Source organism: Schistocerca serialis, chromosome 5 (genome assembly GCF_023864345.2).
Source record: "Schistocerca serialis cubense isolate TAMUIC-IGC-003099 chromosome 5, iqSchSeri2.2, whole genome shotgun sequence".
In the NCBI taxonomy this organism is placed as follows: domain Eukaryota; kingdom Metazoa; phylum Arthropoda; class Insecta; order Orthoptera; family Acrididae; genus Schistocerca; species Schistocerca serialis.
In genome coordinates, this window is record NC_064642.1 from 600,148,978 (window position 1) to 600,164,559 (window position 15,582).

The 15,582-nt window shown below is 42.8% G+C and overlaps 1 protein-coding gene across 1 annotated transcript in view; it reads left to right on the top strand.

Annotated features, from left to right (window-relative positions):
* LOC126480921 (alpha-tocopherol transfer protein-like) overlaps window positions 1-15,582 on the top strand; it is a 127,954-nt gene that overhangs the window by 87,320 nt on the left and 25,052 nt on the right. The window contains exon 4 of the mRNA XM_050104330.1: window positions 10,606-10,855. Within this exon, the coding sequence (XP_049960287.1) occupies window positions 10,606-10,855 (250 nt within the window). The remainder of the gene's footprint in view (window positions 1-10,605; window positions 10,856-15,582) is intronic.

Sequence of the window (15,582 nt, forward strand, 5' to 3'; positions counted from 1 at the left end):
AGGTTGCGGGGGTTCGTTTTGTTTTGCTTACTCTTGAATTGAGTACAACTGTCTGAGATAAAATGACAAGTTTATTGTCGCAATATTTCTCACCACATTACAGCTTCTCACACAGTTTTCAACTCGCCAACATAAAAACAGCGCAATGGATAACGCATATCGCCAACAACAAAAAGTGAAACAATGTTAAATATTAACTCTCTGAAAGAACATTAATCTTAAGCACAATATTATGAAAGTTTAGTTAGAAGTTTCTTTACATTAATCCTAAGCACAATAATATGAAAGTTTAATTGGACGTTTCTTTACAAAATTGCTCTTACACATACATTATGATGTTGGTCAGTACTACGAAAATCGTCCGATTGCGGTTCAAAGTTCGGAACTGTTTAGGATGACAATCAAGTCTAGGGTGGATGGTTAGTCAAGTGACAAATTTGAGCGCAAGATTACCCAAGGCCGCTCGAGTTTACAGTGGATGTAAGCTGGTAAACCCACAAAGTTTACTCCTCTGCACGCGGTATTTACCTTAAGCTGCGACGTGCTGCTGTCTGCAAGGCTGCTCTCTCCCAGTGAAATTCCTACAAAACTAATCTGGCCTTTGCTCAACTTTCCAGCAGAAATTTCCGCTATGTTTCTCGTTATGCGAGAAGACATGTACTCAGCCCTAGTCTTATTATGTGGCGATATTCACGCGCATGGTTGGAGCAGTGTGCATATTATAGTGCCATCTCAGTTCTCGCAAGAACAATTAACTAATCTGGTTGGTTCGTTTCTCACAGTTGGAGCTAAACGTTGCTACAGCTAATTTTAGCTGGAGTGCGGCCGCTTTGAACGCAGTGTCCACACCAATTTCTTCTCTGCGTCGTACGGAGCGTTAAGTGCTCTGTTCTGCACTTGACGCCAGTTCACAGAAGAGTCCCCCAAAATTTCTCTCTTGTCCTACTTGTGGCAGAACTGCCTCCCTCCACTTGGGTTCCTTTTTCACGTCACGAGTTTTTCGACCAATAGGAGCATTCCTCTTATTTTGTAGAAACACCCTCTACCAATCACAGCATCCATTCTATCATACTGCGTCGAAACCAGTAGTTTTCTCCTTCCTAATCAGTTTACGCCAATCTGACATTTTGTGCCCGTTCCAGACGCCTAAAGTACATTGACTTTTCCGTGTGTCGCACTCGCTGGACGAAAATGCGTCGCTTGCTTTTGTTCGTATCTCGTTAGAATTCTGAAACGCAGTTTTCTAAAGCTTCTTCTCTGCCCTTGAGCAGATGCCCCCTGCTACAGGCCGTCCTCTGGCTTGAATCACCTGGTCCAGGGTCGCTGTCCTCCTTCCTGCCACCTCTTTAAGTGGTTTCTGGCATAACTCCCACAGCGCAGCTTCACTACGATATTGTGGAGCTGGCTTTTCGAAGCTAAAAACGACTCGACTCGTGTTCTCTGTTCTACCTTCCGCTCAGACACATGTATTGTATAGGAATGGTGTGTTAATTACTGTTGATTGACTGCCATCCCTTTTTGCCTTACATATTGATAGGCAAATGTTCTCATAACTGCCGATTTACGTTAGGTGTCCTCTTCACCTTCTCATTGCGATTTGTAAAGGTCACATGTAAGGTGCCAGTCTGACCATTTCTTCTGCCACCTTACACGGGGAACGAAGGCAAATGCTACGCTTTGTTTTACAAGCTGACAGGAAATGTAAGTGAATGCAGGTCAGAGAGAACATGGAATAGACAGTCTGAATCAGATACCTTGAAACAGACCATTGCACTTAGCGGCACAAAATGCTCCACATTGTCAAAGTGTCAAAAAAAAAAAAAAAAAAAGAAACTGGAAAACGGCGTACTGGACACATTTAATGTGGTCCTATGAAACAAGATTTTGCTTATTTTCAAATGATAAAAATGAACATCAGTCAGGGTTATTATTTCAGTATTGTTGATGAACCATGTTGCCCTTTCTTCTACATCCTCATATTCAGTACGTTTCTGATACTCCAACAACAGCCGTATTCAGAGGCTGCGCACATACTTCACTGGACTGACGTATGCTCAGGCACTTTATCGCACCTCGACTGACCTGCGACCGACTGGAATCCATGAGGAAATTTCTGGAACTATTTGGAACAGCGAGTGAAACATATCACACACCATCCCAATTTGATAGCTCTTTGGGATCAATGAGTGAGTGCCTTTACCTGGATATAGCATGCTACAAATGAATCTTGTCCATGTTCTAATGTAAAGTAAGGGTTTCGAAATGTAGTGTATTACATTGTCTTTGTTTGTTAATACACTTTTTTTCCCCTCAATGGCAAACTGATAGCGATGGATTTAGAATAGTTAGCAGTAGTAGAAGGATAATGAAGCGAACCACAGTAAGCATCGCCGGCGATAAATGTAACGATTTTGAGTTATTGGGCTTGTCCGTAACGGGAGCACTTACGTGAAACAGGCCCAGATGTCATTCATAAGTAGATTAACCACCACTGTTATGAGGTGTCAAACCGCCTGGGTGATTTTAGGATGTTTTACAATCTGACATATTTTCGGTTTGCCAAAATATTCTTGTCATTAAGAAGAGAACAAACTTCATAAAGTTAATGTACTTGAGGTATCCAGTGTGCACGACTTTCCTACATATCTTACGGTAAATGATAATGTCATGACAGGAAAGTGAATAAGACTCGCGTACACCAAAAGAGAACGAAAACCGATGGCAGACACGGGGCAACCTTTGGTGATCTGAGGGCTTGATTCACTAAGCTGCTTCACCTCGCAGGCCGTCACAGCATGTGACGCAACAGCAGTCCTCTTATTGCATGAGGTCAAAACATCAACGCCCTTGAAGTTAGTGTTCGTAGGGTAAAGCACCGATTAGAATGTCACCGCTTTCCCCGACACGCTACGTCAATACATTATGCCTTGAAATACGCGGTTTTGAGAGTAGATTTACTTTATGTTCACCCCATGTTGAAATGTTTACATTTATTTACACGTCATGGAGACTATTTCTTTTTTATTTTTCAAAAAATTCTTTATTCTTCAATATATACGACACATCAACAACCCACGACCTTAAACAATTAGTGGGTCCTAATTGATACGATACAATTATTATTACTGCAGCCTATTTCTAAGAATATTAGTTCCTTTACTCATGCACTGTGGGCACTGCTGCTATGTCTCAGGTTACCAAAGTTTGATTATTTTTGCTGCTTATACTAGTCTACTTTACCTGCAGCATTACAGGCGTGCCAGCGTTTATATAAACGTACACTGTTGGCCGTGTTCACTGAGCTAATCCCGGTGGACATGCCCCTGGCACCGGGCTGGCCTGGAGTGGTTGATCGCTGCAGTACGACACTACAGTTGCTATCCTAGCTTATCCTACATCCAACCTAATATTTAATCTTACATCAAATCCGGTGAGTGTCAGAATCGGTAAGAAAGGCGCACCCTCCCCCTAATCCCAGACATGGCGGATTCCAACCGTGAAGCGGCTGGCCAAGCCCACGCCTCGGCGGAACAGGACAAGTGCACGAAGTCAGGTCGGTATCAAATGTGGGATCTTAGTTATAGTTCCGTCCGCCTCCGGTAGCTGAGTGGTCAGCGCGACGGACTGTCAATCCTAAGTGCCCGGGTCCGATTCCCAGCTGGGTTGGAGATTTTCTCCGCTCAGGGAGTGGGTGTTGTGTTGTCCTAATCATCATCATTTCATCCCCATCGACGAGCAGGTCGCCGAAGTGGCGTCAAATCGAAATACTTGCACCAGGCGAGCGCTCTACCCGACGGGAGGCCCTCGTCACACGCCATTATTATTATTATTATTATTATTATTATTATTATTAGTTATTGTTTCGTAGGAATTCCTTTAGGACTTTGTGTAAAATTTCATTTGCTCCCTTGTTCATGATTGGGAAGAGGTCATCATGCCTGAGCAGGTGATACGTGTCCTAGCTGGGTAACTGTTGACGTAATTGTGCCGCTACGTCATCGAAGAGGTGGCGCTCATACAGCACATGTTCTGTGCTGCCTGGTGCGGCCCCACAGTCACACGTTGGTGTAGCCAGTTTCCCGAACCGGCATAGGTATGCCGGGTAGGGTCCATGTCCCGTAAGGAAGTGCAGCAGTCCTCTTGAAGGCTTCAAATGTTTTAATTGTAGTCGCTCCCGGACGTTGGACAGTAGTTCGTGTGTTCTGCGACCGGTGTCTTCATTGTCCCACTGTTCTTGCCAAAGCTCCTCCCCCTTACGTCTGATTTCTAGTTTGTTCCCTACGTGAATCCCCATTAGTTCAATTATTTTGTCCCTGTTTCCCTTTTTGACCCAGTACCATGCTGCTTGTTCTCACACAGTATTTTGACATCATTTGCTGGATACGGTTCAAGCGTCTGGACTCACAGGTTCACGAGGGTCATGCCTGCCATGGCTGTAAGAAGAGTGCAGCGAAATATGCTCTTGAGATCAGTAGGGGCATATAGAAAAACTCTGGGGGAAGCGCTAAGAGTAGTAATGGGGCTTGGCCACTCGACATAAAGATTAGAGAACATTATTTCTTTACATACCCCGTTTCGCAACAGTTGTCTTAAGAACTTCCGTTAAAATTTTTGCAGCGCCTTCTTTCTCCCCCAAGCACTCCTTCCGCGGGCGGGATTGAAACCAATAGTGGGGCGGATTCGGTCTGTGGACCATCGGTTGCAGAACATTTTGCGGCACATGTTTTGTTTGTTCAATATTGCATTTGAAATATACAGTAAATTTGCTATATGACCTCTATTTTCCTGATATAGTTTTGATGTTAAGCGTACCCGTAATTCAGTGGATGCCTAAATCGCTGAAGTCCTTCAGTGGTCCTCCAAAGCATAATTTTTCCACGTCGTTGTGCTGGGCATTCGACAAATGGTCTACAATAAGGAAGATTAATATGGAAATACATCAGAAAACGATATGTATGTAGCTGACACGGCCATGACTGTCCTTGCTTCCTTTCTACAAAACACAAGAAACACGACGGCTCACTGTTATGTAAGAGAGATTCCTGCCATCCTATGGCACTGCTAAATTTCTTGACTCGCACCACCAGCTTCCTCGCTCGGTATCCGGTCAGCTACCTCCATACTTACTTCTCCATCAACATTACATGCTAAACTCCTGTGTGTCAACCTGTTGCCCTTCCTCCAGTGCCACGGTTTCTAAATATTTGTCATAACAGGTTCTATGGCATATACACTACTGGCCATTAAAATTGCTACACCACGAAGATGACGTGCTACAGACCCGAAATTTAACCGACAGGAAGTAGATGCGGTGATATGCAAATGATTAGCTTTCCAGAGCATTCACACAAGGTTGGCGCCGGTGGTGACACCTACAACGTGCTGACATGAGGAAAGTTTCCAGCCGATTTCTCATATACAAACAGCAGTTGACCGGCGTTGCCTGGTGAAACGTTGTTGTGATGCCTCGTGTAAGGAGGAGAAATGCTTACCATCATGTTTCCTACTTTGATAAAGGTCGGATTGTAGCCTATCGCGATAGCGGTTTATCCTATCGCGACACTGCTGCTCGCGTTGATCGAGATGCAATGACTGTTAGCAGAATATTGAATCGGTGGGTTCAGGAGGGTAATTCGGAACGCCGTGCTGGACCCCAACGCCCTCGTATCACTAGCAGTCCAGATCACAGGCATCTTATCCGCATGGCTGTAAAGGGTCGTGCAGCCACGTCGCGATCCCTGAGTCCACAGATGGGGACGTTTGCAAGACAACAACCATCGCACGAACAGTTATACAACGTTTGCAGCAGCATGGACTGTCAGCTCGGAGACCATGGCTGCAGTTACCCTTGACGCTCCATCACAGACAGGAGCGCCTGCGATGATGTACTCAACGACGAACTTGGGTGAACGAATGGCAAAACGTCATTTATCCGGATGAATCCAGGTTCTGTTTACAGCATCGTAATGGTAGCATCCGTGTGTGGCGACATCGCGGTTAACGCACACTGGAAGCGTGGATTCGTCATCGCCATACTGGCGTATCACCCGGCGTGGTGGTATGGATTGCGTTTGGTTATACGCTTGGTCACCTCTTGTTCGCATTGATTTCATTCTGAACAGTGGACGTTACGTTTCAGATGTGTTACGATCCGTGGCTCTACCTTTCATTTGATCCCTGCGAAACCCTACATTTCAGCAGGATAATGCACTACCGCGTGTTGCAGGACCTCTACGGGCCTTTCTGGATACAGAAAATTTCGACTGCTGCCGAAGCCAGTACATTCTCCAGATCTGTCACCAATTGAAATCGTCTGGGCAACGTCAGCCGAGCAACTGGCTCGTCACAATACGCTAATCACTATTCTTGATGAACTGTGGTATCGTGTTGAAGCTGCATGGGCAGCTGTACCTGTACACGCCATCCAAGCTCTGTTTGACTCAATGCCCAGACGAGTCAAGGCCGTTATTACGGCCAGAGGTGGTTGTTCTGGGTACTGATTTCTCAGGATCTATGCACCCAAATTGCGTGAAAACGTAATCACATGTCAGTTCTAGTATAATATATTTGTCCAATGAATACCCGTTTATCATCTGCATTTCTTCTTGGTGTAGCAATTTTAATGGACAGTAGTGTAATCTATAAAACACGGCGACAATGCACACGTCCGACTCCGGAGTAATAAACTGTATCGAAATAACTACTAACGCATTTCTGATTATTTACTCGACTTACCCTGTTTTCCATTAATCTCTCTGTTTCAGCGACTGTTCGCTTTACTCATGCAGTGGATAACAAGTTCCGTTCAGATTCAATGTGGAATAGCTGTTCTATCGAGTGCCTCACCGACTTTCCGCATTTCGTATCCGGAGAAATCACGGGGTTCATTTTTCCACAAGCAACAAATTTACCTACCAAACCTGCAAGCTGAATCATCGCAAATGAAGAAGTCTGGACAAACCACACAAATTAAAAACCGCATCTCTCGGTACAGAACGTAACTTTTATTATTTCTGGGTGTTGAAAGTATTCCTCCGATTACCAGCGAACGAAGCCTCCAATCCAACGCAATGCAGGATCCTACTGCCAGGATGTACCTGTGGTTACCGGCTACCTGATTCTACACAGGCGTGCGTATGTCACGTATCGTGTCGTAATCTGCAGGTTTTTGAGTGAAGTGTAATGGAGTCGGACACCGAACTGACGCGAATATAATTTACTGTCGAATTTCGGGGAAAACCGATAAACTGTGCTTAAGACACAAAATTAACGGAAAGATTTAACTCCTGAGCCAGCTGTAATGCGGAGTTAATTTGAATTTAGTCATGGAGTTTCTAGATGGTCTCCTACTTCTCAGTTCCAAGTTTTTTTCTTCAATACAGATAAAAATTGTAATTATCTGTCTTTACAACATATAATTAGAAAGCTAATGTTTTTATGTGAAGGCTAATCTGATGAACTACTCCAGGATTACTGATACCGTTTTCGCTGATAGACTGTTTCACGAGGAAAGTTTCTGCATATAATGTATGACCCCCTGCGCCAGAAAAGTCATCTGGGGACAAATACACTACTGGCCATTAAAATTGCTACACCAAGAAGAAATGCAGATGATAAAAGGGCATTCATTGGACAAATATATTATACTAGAACTGACATGTGATTTTACATTTTCACGCAGTTTGGGTGCATACGTCCTGAGAAATCAGTATCCAGAACCGCCACCCCTGGCCGTAATAACGACCTTGATACGCCTGGGCGCTGAGTCAAACAGAGCTTGGATGGCGTGTACAGGTATAGGTGCCCATGCAGTTTCAACACGACACTACAGTTCATCAAGAGTAGTGACTAGCGTATTGTGACGAGCCAGTTACTCGGCCACCATTGACCAGACGTTTTCAATTGGTGAGAGATCTGGAAAATGTGCAGGCCAGGGCAGCAATCGAACATTTTCTGTAACCGGAAATGCCCGTACAGGACCTACAACATGTGGTCGTGCATTATCCTGCTGGGGTTTCGCATGGATCGAATGAAGGGTAGAACCACGGGTTGTAACACATCTGAAATGTAACGTCCACTCTTCAAAGTGCCGTCAATGCGAACAAGAGGTGACAGAGACGTGTAACCAATGGCACCCCATACCATCACACCGGGTGATGCGCCACTATAGCGATGGCGAATACACGCTTCCAACGTGCGTTCACCGCGTTGTCGCCAAACACGGATGCGACCATCATGATGTTGTAAACAGAACCTGGATTCATCCGAAAAAAGACATTTTGCCATTCGTGCACCCAGGTTCGTCGTTGAGTACACACTCGTAGGGCCTCTTGCCCGTGATGTAGCGTCAAGGGTAACTGCAGCCATGGTCTACGAGCTGATAGTCCATTCTGCTGCAAAAGTCGTCGAACTGTTTGTGCAGATGGTTGTTGTCTTGCAGACATCCCCATCTGTTGACTTAGGGATCGAGACGTGGCTTGACGATCCGTTACAGCCATGCTGGTAAGATGCCTGCCATCTCGACTGCTAGGGATAAGAGGCCGTTGGGATCCAGCACGGCATTCCGTATTACCCTTCTGAACCCACCGATTCCATATTCTGCTAACAGTCATTGGATCTCGACCAACGCCAACAGCAATGTCGCGATGCGATAAACCGCAATCACCATAGGCTACAATCCGACCTTTATCATTCGGAAACGTGATGGTACGCATTTTTCCTCCTTACACGCGGCATCACAATAACGTTTCACCAGGCAACACCAGTGAACTGCTGTTTGTGTATGAGAAATCGGTTGGAAACTTTCCTCATGTCAGCACGTTGTAGGTGTCGCCACCGGCGGCAACCTTGTGAATGCTCTAAAAATCTAATCATTTGCATATCACAGCATCTACTTCCTATCGGTTAAATTTCGCGTCTGTAGCACGTCATCTTCGTGGTGTAGCAATTTTAAAGGCCAGTAATGTATTTAGTGTTACCCTTGCGAAGCCGTAGTGGTTCACTAGTTCAAATATAGATTTTAGTTCTCGGTAGCATGGTACTGATTATTCACAGAATACGATTGAAATTTCAGTATTTCACTGCCTGTAATCCTAAGAATTCTGAAGAATCAAATAAATAAATTGGATAAGCAGATAGTACTTACGTTAAATTCGTTAACAACGTACTCTTCAGGGGTATGATCATTTCCAGAAAAGTTCCAATTTTTCGAACACAGCCCCATTTGTAAATAAATTGTGAATACCATTTATGTTGATTCATTGTTGGTTTTATTCCCGACTATGACTTCGTCCTCATTGATACAAAACTACTGCTAACCTCGACAAGAGAACTAAAACCATAAATAATCTGAGTACAAGGCATAAATGCCAGTCAAACAGAGTACAGAAATCCACTACTTTGACATTCCACGTCGCGTCAACTTAAGAGGTGACTCTCTTGAACATAGTGAGATTTGATAATTTCTTATTTTTATATTTAAATTTTTTACAATAATAAGGAATTTACGAAAGTAATTTGTACTCACATACAGAGAATTCTAATACAACTGTAATTTCACGTAAATTTTGGTATTTTAACTTACGATGGACACATGGCGACATTTTTATGGAAAAATAATGAAATTAATGAAATTTCAATAATTTTGAAACAAAACTTTGCTGGAAGATTAAAACTGAGTATCGGACTGAGACTCGAACTCGCGCGCTGATGCTCTACAATTGAGCTACTCAAGCAGGACCCACGATCGCTCCTCACAGGCTACCTTTCAAACTTCACAGCAAGTTTCATATCAGAGCACATTACGCTGCAGAGCGAAAATTCATTCTGAAATTTTGTTTCCAAATTGTAGAAAAACCATAACGGTTATGTTATTTAACACTAAGAAGCTGAAACATGATGTTCTGGGAAACGAGAGCTAATGACAATGATACGCAAGTTTATAAATACCCTCAATTGATAGGGGAGGTGTTGTATCTTGGATCATATCAGGAGTTTAATATAATTTCTTATTCCTTTTATAAATGATGGCATTCACTTTTTACCAGACACCCTTAGTGAGTCAAAATTACGTGAGCAGTTTGGTGGTGGTGGTGGTGGTGGTGGTGGTGGTGGTGGTGGTGGTGGTGGTGATGATGATGATGATGATGTCAGTTCTACCAGTGTTTCCTGTCGGATGTGAGTAATGACAGGAATTGGAAATGGCTCATTGAAGAATTTCATAAGACAAACGAAGTAACTGCAAGCATACCACTTTTATAGAAACTACACATTCGTTCAGATATCATGAAGTTACGGTGAACTATATCTTTACGGTTAAATACAAATGGTACGAGGCCCATTTCAAGTAAAAGTTGAGTCCCGATATCGCCCTTCTTGGAATGCTGGTTGACTTTGAATTAGCCAAAGGCGAAAACTCTCTGCATCTCAAATACTCTCTGTATCTCAAATTTCAGGCAACCCAGAATGTATCTAGAAATAGTGAATACTCGGATATCAACAAGTAACTGCGGACAATGGAAAGAAATGTTTAACTTTTATAACTGCCAAATTACGGCGCCTATTTTCTCTAATGGAACTACATATGCACGTTTTTATCGCTTACAGGATGCTTTTTCCGATGCCACGACTCACACCAGAGGGGTACCGTGTCCACCTGTCGCTGGGGGCAGTCAGTGATCTGTCAAAATATAACCCGGACACGTACGTCAAGCTGTTCCTGATGATGCTGGAGGTGCGCCTGGCTGAAGACCTGACGCCGGGCGACGTCTACGTCATCGACTGCGGCCAGTTCACCATGGCCCACATTGCCTCGTTCGGACCGGCGCGAGTGCGCAAGATAGAGATGTGCGTCAGGGTGAGTCTGCTCGCTGCCAGCGGCTTTGTGTGTCGCGTCCTTCGAAAAGTGACGAGCTATTCAAATGATAAATTATGATCTGTGTTATCAGCTCAGGTACTAATCATATTTAGGAATATTAGAGACTCTTTCATAAATGTAAATTTTCCAAAGTAAATATGACAGGTTCGTACAGTGTTAGTTACCACATGCGACAAAAGTTCAGTTGACAGAAAATATATTTTTGGCTTGGGGCACTGGACATGGAAAAGTAAAACCACAGAATTAGTTAGCATTAGTGCGGCACTTTGTCTGTAACTTGATACACTTAAAGTCGAATAACTTGGCTCCAAATGTTTACTTAGGTTACTCTTAGTCGTCCTAATACACACATCAAAAAATGTTTTGCATCACCTCGGTTCCGAGATTTCCAGAACCTTTACGGAAAATTGGAGTAGAGATCAACATAAACATCATTGCCGCTCATTTTATTGCTCATGAAAACCACACATTGCATGTTGTACCACCATACAGCGAGACCTCCAGAAGTGCTGGTCCAGACTGCTGTACACACTGGTACCTCTAATACCCAGTAGCATGTCCTCTTGCATTGATGCATACCTGTATTCATCATGGTTTACTGTCCCACCCCTCAACAGCGATTCGACGTAGATCCCTCAGAGCGGTTGGTGGGACACGTCGTCCACAAACAGCCCTTTTCAATCCATTCCAGGCATGTTCGGTAGGGTTCATGTCTGGAAAACATGCTGGCCGCTGTAGTCGAGCGATGCCGTTGTCCTGAAGGATGTCCTTCACAAGATGTGCACGATGTCTTGCCAAAATGCTGCCGATATGGTTGCACTATCGGTCAAAGGATAGAAATCACATATAGTACAGCCGCTACGGCGCCTTCCATTAACACCAGCGGCGTACGTCGGCCCCACATAATGCCACCCCAAAACAGCAGAGAACCTCCACCTTGCTGCATTCGCTGGGCGAATTCAAAATTCTCGCCAGATCTGAACGCGATCGAACACACCTGTGATGTGATTGGCGTCAGAGCTCATCGTCACCCCCACGAAATTATGTGACTCGTGTGTGCAGCTGTGGTGGCAACTTCCTCCAGCCAAAGGCCTCGTTGCTTCCATGCCACGACGGGTTGCCGCTGTTATCCGTGCCCAAGGCGGCCATGCCGCCTATTAGGTAGGTGGTAATAATGTACTGGCTGATCTATGACTGTCATGTAAAGAGGGACCACTTTTCTTGTTTTAGCGTTACTGTACTAACAAGACGTTCTCCTGTTGCACAAAGGTGCCTTTGAGACCCACAAGTTACTACAAAATTTAGGAGATACTATTTTGTGAAACTTTCCATACGCAGCTGCGATATTCAGAAACGGGACCTCTTGCTGGGCCAATGTTACTTCTGCAAGACAAGAAGTTCGTTTTCAGAAGTACTACGATTACCTTTAATGGTATTATTGATAGCTGTTCGATTCAAACAGTTTACAGATCGGTACGAGAGTGTACAGAATGACCTAAATTACTACGAAATAAAAACTACCGAAACAGGTATATACATTGCCGAAAGTTTTTGCTTTTACTGAAAATTTTACTTCTCCGACTAGAGGTCCCTTTTCGCTCTCCATCTTACAAGTACCATTTGTTTCACGAAAAACGTGCGGTACAAACGTCTGTGCTACGATAAACAGTGCATACTATCTCAAAGACACTGACTTCCTGGACAGCTGCAAACAGCTAAAACAGGACAGATTAACGGAAATACCTGCAAACGTCTGTCATGGTTGTACTGACTTTAGTAAAAGATAACGACTCCTCAAGTGCCATGCAGCTGTGCTAGGCAGTAGACATATATCTGAGAAGACATTTCAAAAAGAAATGAATAATAATAATAATAATAATAAACCCCTTCGAGGCCCGGGAAAAGAATAGGCTTCCGGTATGTTCTGCTAGTCGTAAAAGGCGACGAGAAGAACAAACCACTAATAGGGCTAACCCCCCTTGTAGTGTGATTAGTTGGTTCAGGACAGAACTAATGAAGCCTCGGACAAGCGCTGTCATGGTCGGGGGCGACGCTTGAACCCTATGCCCGTCCACAATAGTAACGACCCTGCTAGCCACATGGAAAATGATTTAAATCCAAACAGAGGTGATTTGCAGGATATGCTTCCTGCAACCACCCTAGAAGGAAAACAGAGGATGAGATGGTCAGATGAAGTTAACCGACACCTCATGTCCTGTTATTACCAAGCAACAAACTTAGGAACCAACACAAGTGGATACAGATCACAAGTATACACAACATTTATTACCAGATACTCAGAATTAAAATTTTTAACAGAACAACGACTAGCTGATCAGATCCGTGTAATATCCAAAAAAATTACAGGATACCTCAGTCAGAATTAGAAAACATCAAACAACAAGTACAACAAATACTGGAACAAAATAATGTGCAATCAGAAGAGGAAGAAGAAGAAAATAGAGTAATGGACTCAAACATCACAGAGCAAACAAACAAAAAACAACACGCATCAACTGAACAATTAGGGGAAAACGAAATCTTAAGACAGCCACCAAAACAAGCACAAATAGAACACGAAGTGACACATATGTTAGATATACAAGAAAAATTACAGCTGACATATATAGAATACAAAGTCACAAATACAGACATTAGACCATTCTTGCATTGACCGTCAAATAACCCACAAGTCGAAACAACAATAACAACTATCAGCACAATCATACACAACAAAATAAATGAAAATACAACTATGGAAGAGTTACAACTACTGGTTTATATAGGAGCACTCACTACACTAAATATACACACTAGGCAGAGATCAGAACCAGCCAACACACAGAAGAAACCCTCAAAGCCAGCATGGCCACACAGGCTACAGATCAGAATAGAAAAACTGAGAAAAGACATTGGACCGCTAACACAATTTATAAGAAATGAAATGTCAGAAAAAAACGAAAAAGGTTAGGTAAAATCTCACTACAAGAAGCGATAGAGCAATTAGATGAAAAGAAGCAGAAATTACAAGCATTGGCCAAGCGACTTAGAAGATACAAAAAAGTGAAATTAGAAGGAAACAAAACCGAACATTGAACACAAACCAAAAGAAATTTTATCAGACAATAGATAACACATACATTAAAGTAGACAATCCACCAAGCATAACAGACATGGAACACTTCTGGAGCAACATATGGTGAAACCCGGTACAACATAACAGGCATGCACGGTGGATGCAAGCAGAAACAGACACATACAAGATGATACCACAAATGCCTGAAGTGATAATTTTGCAACATGAAGTCACCCGAGCAATTAATTCTACACACAATTGGAAAGCCCCCTAAAAACATAAAATAGCAAATTTCTGGCTAAAGAAGTTCACCTCAACACATTCACATCTAACTAAATTATTTAACAGTTACATTGCAGACCCATACACAGTCCCTGATACACTTACAGAAGGAATAACTTATCTGAAACCAAACGATCAAGCAGACACAGCAAACCCAGCAAAATATCGCCCCATAACATGCCTACCAACAATATACAAAATATTAACTTCAGTCATTACGCAGAAATAGATGACACATACAGCACAGAACAAGATTATAAATGAGGTACAAAAAGGCTGCTGCTAAGGAGCACGAGGATGTAAAGAGCAACTGATATAGATGCAGAGGTGACATATCAAGCTAAAACGAAACAAAGGTTGCTACAGTACGCATTCATTGATTACCAAAAAGCTTTTGATAGTGTACCCCACGCATGGTTACTACAAATATGGGAAATATACAAAGTAGATCCTAACTTGATACAGTTCCTAAACATAGTAATGAAAAATTGGAAAACCACACTTAATATCCAAACAAATTCAACTAATTAAACTTCCTGGCAGATTAAAACTGTGGGCCGGACCGAGACTCGGTCCGGCACACAGTTTTAATCTGCCAGGAAGTTTCATATCAGCGCACACTCTGCTGCGGAGTGAAAATCTCATTCTGGAAATTCAAATATCACATCACAGCCAATACAGATTAAGCGTGGAATATACCAAAGAGACTCATTAAGTCCTTTCTGGTTCTGCCTTGCTCTGAACCCACTATCGAACATGCTAAATAATACAAATTATGGATTTAATATTACTGGAACATACCAACACAAAATCACACATTTCCAGTATATGGATGATCTAAAACTACTGGCAGGAACAAATCAACAACTCAACCAATTACTAACGATAACAGAAGTATTCAGCAATGATATAAATGTGGCTTTTGGAACAGACAAATGTAAGAAAAAGCATAGTCAAGGGAAAACACAAGAAGATTACATATTGGATAACCACAGCGACTGCATAGAAGCGATGTAAAAAAAACAGATGCCTATAAATATCTAGGATACAGACAAAAAATAGGAATAGGTAATACAAATATTAAAGAAGAACTAAAAGAAAAATATTGACAAAGACTAACAAAAATACTGAAAACAGAACTGACAGCAAGAAACAAGACAAGAGCTATAGGTAATTATGCTATACCAATATTGACCTACTCATTTGGAGTAGTGAAATGGAGTAACACAGACCTAGAAGCACTCAATACACTTACACGATCACAATGCCACAACTATAGAATACATCACATACATTCAGCAACAGAATGATTCACATTAAGCAGAAAGGAAGGAGGAAGGGGATTTAC